We start from the raw sequence: 9,320 nt of genomic DNA, 5'->3' as shown, positions 1-9,320 counted from the left end.
TTTGTTGAAGAGGGTCTGTGCAATCCTTTTGCCTAGTCTGCCATCTTGCCCTGCCTCTCCCAACCTTTCTAATCTTACGTTTGCTTATTCTATCAGTTACTGAGAGATATGTGTAATTCTTCAATTATGATTGTGAATATTTTTATTTCTCACTGTATTTCTCTTAACTTTTGCCTCATATATTAGAAGCTGTGATATTCATTGCATACAAATTTAAAATTATATCTTATTTTTGTTTGAGTCTACTTCATGCAGTATTATTCCATCTATATCAGCTTTTGTTAGTAGTTACACTATATATTTATTCCTGTCCTTACTTTCAAACTTTCTGTAGCTTTATGTTTTAGATCTGTCTCTTATAAAATACCAAAAAGTTTCTTTTTATCCTACCTAACAATTTACCTTTTATCTATTGATGCTTAATGAAAATCATAACATATCCTGTTTGTCTTATCGTTATATGTTCTTCTCTCCTATCTTCCTTTCTGCTAAATTATGTTTTTATCATTCAATCTTTTTTAAAACTTAAAAGCTATATATGTAAAACAGCTATTTTCTTACAAGTCATCCTAGAGATTACAATAGGGCTTTCTTACTTATGCAAGATGGCTGTGTGGGCAGCATTTGACCTCCTATAACTTCACAAGGAAAGAGGATGAAGATCAAGATCAACAGCCCAAGGCTGATTCCTATGAGGTGGAGGGCAGACTACCCCCACCCTCCAACCTTTTTACCAGTCTGACACCAGCTGTCCCTCCTATGATTCTCTCTGCCTCTCTGCTGGGATTGATAATCTGTTGAAGTGGCCACACAGAAGTCACAAACAATACAATCATGGGGTTTATTAAGGAAGTAATAGATTACAATTCAGGATCAGAAACAACTCAGGATAGAGTTCTTTGATTAGGACAGACTCTTCTCAACTGTACTTCAGGCATGCTTCTCTCTGGCCTTGTTCTCTTGGCTTTGCTGCCCCTTGGCCTCAGCCTTGCTTGGCAAGTGTTACAAAGCTCTTTAGCTCTTCAGACAGGTACCCAGAGAGGTACACCACTCTGCCAGGAAGCCTCTTGCCCGAAGGTACTCAGCTTTCTTGCTCCATGGGCTGGGAAACCCACCATTCTGTATCATGCTGGTCTCTTGGTTCTGCTGCCTCTGCTGCCGTCATCTCTCTGCTGTCTTCTCTGCCATATTAGCACAGGGATCAGTCCAAGGAAGCACTCTATTCTGGCTAATTTCAGATAATGGGGGGGAACCTATATGTTATTCCATTGTCTTTTGGCTTCTACTGTTTCCAATTATAATCTGTCAGTTTAATTCTGCTTATTTGAAGGTGCCAAGGGGGCAAGGAGGCCACATCTTCTGACCTACTCTAACCCCACAAGAGGAAGACAGAGTCATCATCAGTATCCCTGGGAGACCAGACATGCTGCCTCCCTCCAGCCCTTTCACCAATCCTGACACCAACCATTCTTCCTACAGTACCCAACACCTCCTGCTGGGTTTTATAATTCACAGCAGTGGCCATAAAGAACTCACAGATTATGGGGTTTATCAGAGAAGCAACAGGCTACAATTCAAGTTAAAAAATGCACTCAGTCTCTCGCAGCCAACCATCTCACTTAGCAACCAGCAGTCTCTGTCTCAGCCGCGTGCGTCTCTCACATCTCTCTCTCAGCAATGCATGTCTCTCAGGAGCATGTTTCTCTCAGCAGCATGTCTTTCTCAGCCAGCAGTCAGAGAGACTCCTTCTGCCTCTAGGAGAGCTCCTTTTGAGCCTGGCAGAGTGGCCAAACCACCCAATCCCAACATCAGAATTCTATACACCTGAGAGATATAGAACTTCCCAGAAGATTACTCCTTGGTGCTCCCACCAGAAATACCCCAGGTGGATAACTTTAACAATCAGGAGCTACTCAGTTGCTCATGGCAAATTCCACCACGGAGCTGACAAAGACTTACGGCTAGAAAAGTCACACTATATAATCTACTATACCCCAGAAGGTAATTTCTTTTTATTTCCCTGGCTGCTTTAAGATTTTTTTCCTTTGTTTTTAAGTACTTTTATTGTGATGTGCTTAGGTATTGTTTCAGATACTGTTTTCTTTATATCATGCTGCTTTGGATTTACAGGATTTCTTCAGTCTGTGGCTTAGTGTCTTCTCAATTTTGGAAAATTCCCATGTATTATCTCTTCAGCTCTGGTGGTGAAGTGGATACGGCATTTGGCTGCTAACCAGTAGGTCAGAGGTTCAAAGCCCCCAGCCACCCCATAGGAGGAGGATGGGGCAATCTACCTCCGTAAAGATTTACAGCCTTGGAAACCAAATGGCGATTGCTATGAGTTGGAATCAACTCAATAGCAGTGAGTTAGTTAGGAGTTACCGTCTCTTCAAATACTGCTCCTATCCCATTCTTTCCCTTCTCTGGGACTCAAACACATATACTAGGCCTATTCAGTATGTCCTCTATGTCTTTTATACCTTTTCTCTTTTTTTCGGTCTTTTCTTTTTTCTCTTCATGGCTCATTCTAGATAGTTTTTTTATGATTTATTTTCCAGTTCACTTATTCTCACTTTAACTTAATTATTGAATCTGTTGTTTAATTTACCTATTGAGTTCTTAATTTATTTTCCAGTTCTAGGACTTCTTTTTCATGCTTTATCAAATTTGCTACATCCTCTTTTACAGTTCACAGTTCTCTGTCAAAATTCTCAATCTAAACTTTTATAGTAAGCATAGGTTTTTTGTTTTGTTATTTAAATTTTTCATCATATAGTTATTTAAAAATTTGGTCTAATAATGCCATTGTCCAGAGAACCTGGGGGTGGGATATCTGTTTTTCTTTTTGCTATTTATGCTGGTTCTCACTCATATGCTATGCCACCTCAGATGCCTAATTATTTTTTTGGTTTTGAGTAAGATACTATACTTGAAAGACCATTTGTAGAAATAATTTAAGATCCTACATGATGTTGGGAGCTCTGGTAGCATTGTGCCTAAGGCATCTAACTGCTAACTAGAAAGCTGGTGGTTCAAACCCACCAGCCACTCCTCGGAAGGAAGATGGGGCAATCTACTTCCGTAGTGATACTGCCTCAGAAACCCAAGGAGGGGTTGCTATGAGTCAGATCTGACTTGATGGCAATGAGTACATGATGTTATCTTAGTCTAGAGAGGTCTGGTTTTTTCCAGGTACCTGGCACCATCTTATTTCAATTGAAATAATTTTAAGGTAGGCTATAGTCCCTTCAAGGGTTGTTCTACTTCCAGCTTACCCTTATTCTATACATAGATGCAAATTTTTGGAGTCCCCAATCAACAGAAGCTTACCAGAACTCACACCATGCTTGGCAAGCCCTAAACTCCAACTATTTTAGATTAGCCACACAAGGCTATCAAGAGGGCTGCTCAATCTATTAGCCCCCTCTTTTGAAATTCATGAATCCCCCTGGAAGAGAAATGTTCCCAAATGTTGGTATTACCTCTCTGGATTCCTGCCTTTTTTTTTTTTTTTTTTTTGGTCTCTACCTGGCAGTTCTTCAATTTTGCTAGCTCTCTGATCCTATCAAAGTATACTTATATTTTTTTCTCTAGGTTTTCTAGTTGTCTTAAAAATCAGGTTTGATGTAAAATATCTAATCTGTCTGTCATTACTAAAGTGGAAATCTATAGCTGATATCATTTAAAAATTATTTTATTATGGTTTTAGTGTGATTTCAGGAGGGAAGGGGATTAGAAGTGTACTCAATTCAACATTTTAACTGGAAAGGCCCTTACTCATTTCCTTTCAGGAAAAAAAAATGCATGTATCAGTGTATATCCACACAGTTTTAAAAAAATGGAAATAGAGAATTCTATTCACTTAACAAGATTAACTATTTTCCTTATCAGCTCCTATAGCCCTACTTCATTCTTCTCTTAAAAAAAAAAAAGTTACACTCCATATATTCAATGAAATATAACTCAACAAATGCATACTGTGTTCACTGCACTATACTTGGTTTTAGGACTATAATGGTGAGTCAAAAATTATATTGCCCAAGCACTCTGAGAGTTTACAGATGAGTGGGAGTAAGACATATTAATCATGTAATGATATAAATAAATGTAAAATTGCAACTTTAATGAATATTAGGGAGAGGCAGATGGGTAACGAGAGCATAACAAGGTTTTGAATTCAGTCTGGGAGGTCAGAAATGTCTTCCATGAAGAAGTAACAAGAAGCTGATGAGGAATTAACTAGAAGAGGGAGAAAGGAGGCATGCATAAAGGAAATAATATTACAGATAGAGGAAAAAAGTATCTATCCTATTGATAAATCATAATCCATTCATCTAGCAAGCCCACTAAGGACATATAGATTGTTTTGAACCTTTTGCAATTACAGATAATATTTTAATAAATATTCTCATATTCCATTTCTGGCATACTTTTACAAGCATATCCTTCTGATAATTAAGATTTCTATTTTAATACATGTAATAGAGTTTATAATCATTTCAACTTCCAGTTAGATCTGACTGTAAATTTTTATGAATTCATTTCTTACATGTTTCACCTTCTCTGAACTTAAATTCTTTATTTTATTTTCATTTGCCTGCACTATTTCCTCAAGAATAACTGCAGTGATCTTGCAGTGATTTCCTATTCCACAAACAAAGGTACTCGCAAGCTATACTCTGTCTGCTCTGTATCTTCACTGTAACTGTTGTACTAAACTTAAATTTAGGATCACCACTTAGTTACTTTGAGTTTCTCAATTTAGTGGACAACAGGAGGAGAAAGAAGTTCCATTTAGGTATAATCAACATTGAATACCACAAGGAGATAAGATTGCTGCTATGTTCTGAAGGCAGGGACTAATATGTATGGAGTTTGGGGAGTTCATTGAGGCATCTCCAGCTTCCCAAACTAAATTAAGCTTTCTCCACTACGTAGATGGTTGTCCTAACAGCTGAGTGGATTACCTTAGCAGAGAGCTTGGAGAAAATAGACAGTCAAAGGTTTGTGCTCAGGTGCCAGGATCTTTCCAGAACCTCCTACATTCTTAGACAAGTTAGGACCTACTTTTAAAATCAAATCTCCCACAAGATACTAGGAAAAATGTACTTGTTTACACATACGACAAAATGTTACTATAGAAAGATTCTTCACAGATCAGTAAGGGAAAAAAAACGCAGAGTCCAGTAAAAAAGTGGGCAAAAGATATGCATAGGCAATTTGCAAAAGAGAAATAAAAATGGCCAATAAACACAGGCAAAAAATGTTCATTAGTCAACATAAAAATACAAATTAATATTTAAAAAACACCAGACTATAACAATTGTAATAAATAGTGCTGGAGAGAGCACTATGAACTGAGTACCTTATACGTAAAATGTAAACTGATAATCTTTCTAGAACCTATTTGCATCAGACTTAAAATTTTAAGTACAAATTGATCCAGATATTCAAGTCCTAGAAATTTATCCTATGGAAATAGCTAAGGAAATATTATTCTTGATCTCCTTATATTTATGTACTTTCTTTCATAGTATATATCACCTTCTGCCTTATAGTTATATTGCATGTCATCCCTCACCCCATTCCCCCACTAGAATATGAGTTTACTGAGAAAGAAAGGACATTTTTCATGTTCTCTGATAAATCCTCAGTACCTAAAACAGTGGCTGGCACATATCAGACATGTAATAAGTATTGGTTGTTGACTGAACGTGCAAAGATTTATCTATAAGTATTTAAAAAACTGTAGGGTTTTTAAAAAGAAAAAGTTGAAATAAATCCAACATCCAATAGCAGGGATTAGTTAAATAAATAATGATAGATAAGGATGTCTATATAACCATTAAAAACTAATCTATAAAAAAAGAAAAACAGTAAGTGCTCATGATATTGTTGCACGAAGAGTATGGTACAGTATATTATGACCTCATAGTTGCCAAAAAGATAGGAAAAAAAAAATATATATATTCAAAGATAAAACACAGCTAACACAGCATACATCAAAATGTTAACAATGGATATCTGTGAGATGTTGGGATTATCAGTGACTTTTTTTATTAATGGTTTTCTGTATCCTTCAAACTTTATTTATTTATTTTTACAATGAACTCAATTCTTTTCTAATAAGACAAAATTGTTCAAAATACAATCCAAAACCAAAACTTCTTAATTTCTAGTCTAAATGAGGAAAAGGCAAGTTTACCTTCTAGCGATTCATCATCGGAAATTAGTTCATCATCAGAGCATATGTTGAGAATGTTAACCAGCATCTCTGTGACTATACGATAAGACAAAATAAGCCAAAATTTACAAAATTAACAAAACACTTTTTCTAAAATAATACTGATATCTAATTAAATATATATGTTAAATTGATATAAATAATGATTTGCCATTATATTATTAAAATTAGTATATAAAGGAGCATTAAATATAAATCTTCAGGTTTATACAGAATAAGCAGCTTTCTTGCTCTAGTGAAAGTCTGGAGTCTTTTAGGATTCTACCACAGGCATAACTCGTTTTATTGCACTTCACAGATACTGTGTTTTATTTTTATAAACTGAAGGTTTGTGGCAACTCTGCATTGAACAAGTCTATTGGTGCCATTTTCCAATAGCATGTGCTCATTTTGTGTCTCTGTCACATCTTGGTAATTTTTTTTTTTTTTTTTTAATTGTGATTTGGGTGAAACTTTACAGAGCAAATTCACTTTCCATACAGCAGTTCACACACACATTATCTCATGACATTGACTACAATTTACCACAATGCAACAGCTCCCCTCCCACTTCCTCCCAATAGTTACCTCTTCCTTGTGTCCATGCCTCCATGCACTCCTGCCCCCTGAGCTGTCTCCCTGTGCATAAGCAGCTCTTTTTCCTCCCATGATTGATCTCTCCAAGGAGTGTATCTACCTCAGGTACATGTTCAACTCTTATGCCTGTCTTTTGTTTGGGTGGAAGCCACAGGTGTGGGTTCAATTCCAGACCTGAAGAGCAGCTAGGGGCCATAGTCTCAGTGGTTCCACCAGGCTCTATTAGACCAGCAAACCTGGTCCCCCACCCCCCTTTTTTTCCCCAAATCATTTTGAATTTTGTTCCACCTTGTTCTCCCTCTCTATCCAGGATCTCCTACATAGATCCCCTTCCAAGTGGTTGACAGCGGTAGCTGGGCTCCATCTAGTTCTTCTGGTCTCCTAGTTGTATAGGCTACAGATCACATGGTGTACCAGTTGTTAGGACTAATTGTTTCCATGAATCTTTGGTTTTCTTCATTCTTCTTTGCTCTGGACAAGGAGAGACCCATCATTGTATCTAGATGGATGCTTGCAAGCTTTTAAGATTCCAGATGCTACTCGCCAAAGTAGGAGGTATAACAATGTTTTGTGCAGTATGTTATGCCAATTGAGCTTGATGTCCCCTGCGACTATGGTTCTGAGCCCAGAGGTTCAACTACTTTCTCCCTCTGGGTAGCTGGCTGTGACCAAGAAGTGACTACAACCTTGTCCCTTGTCAGCTCTACTATACCCCTGGGAATTCTTCCAGAACATACAAATACACTTGTAGAACCATTGTCTGCCAACCCTATACATGGTCTTAGGTACACTCCCTGCTGCACAGACATACCTAATAGTTGAGCCTGTCGACCCATCTATCCACCCAAATACCTGTGTTTGCCTTCACTGACAACAGAATACTGTATGTGCAAAAGGGTTCATTTTTGTTGTCTGCACCTCCCATGTACTTCTGTTTTCCTCTTTCTCAATGTCACCATGTTGATCACTCACATTTGGTACACTGCCCTTCTCTTCACATCTTGGTAATTTTTACAATATTTCAAACTTTTCAATAATGCCATTGCACATTTAACACACTACAACTCAAACCCAAACCCAAAGCCATCGAGTTGATTCTGACTCATAGCAATCCCCGTAGCATTTCCGAGGCTATAAATCTTTACAGAAGCAGACTGCTTCCTCTTTCTACCACAGAACGGCTGGGGGTTTCGAACTGCTGACGTTTCAGTTAGCAGTCCAATGCCTTAACCACAGTGCTACCAGAGCTCCTTCTTAATAAGACTGTAGTATAGTGTCAATGTAATTTTCATAAGCACAGGGAAGCCAAAAAAATCATGTGACTCACTTTATTGTGATATTTGCTTTATTGTGGTGGTCTGGAACTGAGCCTACAATGTCTCCGAGGTATGCCTGTGCACAATTAACTTGATTTTATTAGATCGTTGCTTAACCTTTTCCTCACTGCTATGTGCATGAAAATATTTTTTCCCATTTTACGAAGAAGTTAAGTAGTGCAACAAGAAGTTAACTATGTCCAACAAGTTTACTTTGTATTTGCATAGCTGATTTGTGTAGTTTCACAAATAAAATTCTAATGACAGTATTTCCTGCTTAATCTCTTCAGCACTGAAGAAATCACTGAGGGAAAATCATAGTGACTATGTTTTTTTTAAAAGATATTGATCATAGTAGGGCAGCTATTTTAAATTAATATTTAGAATAAGAAAGCATGATCTACTATAACTATAATTTAAGAGTCAATTAAGTATCATTTAAAAATCTTTGTAGGAAAAAAACAAAATTAGAAAACATTGCTGGTAACTTCATTTCTGAATCATCAGGGGAGTTACCTGTAAATATAAAGTGGCATTCAGTCATTCCTTAAGGCAAATGTAATCTAGATGCTTTATTTCTCTTACCTTTCTCCCCAACAAAAGGCAAAGACCACGTGAAAACATCCATAAAGTTTGGAAGCCAGTAAGGGTGTGGAGAACAGTTAAACTGCCTAATATTCATGACATTGTTTTCATATTTCAGCACAGCAGCTAAAAAGTAAAAAGCAAGAAAAGCTGAGCACAGAGGAACATGATGCAGCGCAATTGATATGCTTTGTCCAGGTATACACTTACTACAAGAATTCAGGAACTTTCTATTTGTAACTTTGGGACTAGTTTCTTAAATGCAGATGGAAAAAAATTAAGCATTTTATAATAGTTCATTCTCTTAAGGATCATCCCGAGAAATAAAATTACCTGAATAGTCCATATTATAAAAGCACAAAGCAAACTGGGCTTCGACTTCAAAGGGTCACTGCATAGTAACTGGATAGAAACCTCGGGTTTGACATAAGAAAAATTTCCTTTTATAGGCCAATTGGAATTACAACAGTCTTTTGAAGGCAAATAAATATCACTCACTATGGAGCTCTGGTAGCATAGTGGCTAAGACACTTGCCTGCTAACCAGACGGCTGGCGGTTCAAACCCACCAGCCACTCCTCGGAAGGAAGGTTGGGCAAT

General features: G+C 37.2%; 1 protein-coding gene across 1 annotated transcript in view; it reads right to left on the bottom strand.

The window, feature by feature from the left end:
- The window catches only part of PPP3CC (protein phosphatase 3 catalytic subunit gamma), a 108,516-nt gene that overhangs the window by 33,589 nt on the left and 65,607 nt on the right, over positions 1 to 9,320 (bottom strand). The window contains exons 8-9 of the mRNA XM_042782308.1: positions 8,722 to 8,847; positions 6,206 to 6,280 (exon numbers count right to left, since the gene is read on the bottom strand). Coding sequence (XP_042638242.1) covers positions 6,206 to 6,280; positions 8,722 to 8,847 — 201 coding nt within the window. The remainder of the gene's footprint in view (positions 1 to 6,205; positions 6,281 to 8,721; positions 8,848 to 9,320) is intronic.

This window comes from Orycteropus afer, unplaced genomic scaffold (genome assembly GCF_000298275.1).
Source record: "Orycteropus afer afer isolate SDZICR_OR568_19922 unplaced genomic scaffold, OryAfe1.0 scaffold00289, whole genome shotgun sequence".
Classification (NCBI taxonomy): Eukaryota; Metazoa; Chordata; class Mammalia; order Tubulidentata; family Orycteropodidae; genus Orycteropus; species Orycteropus afer.
Note: the sequence above shows the minus strand (reverse complement) of the source record. Positions and strands in the feature narration are given on the sequence as shown.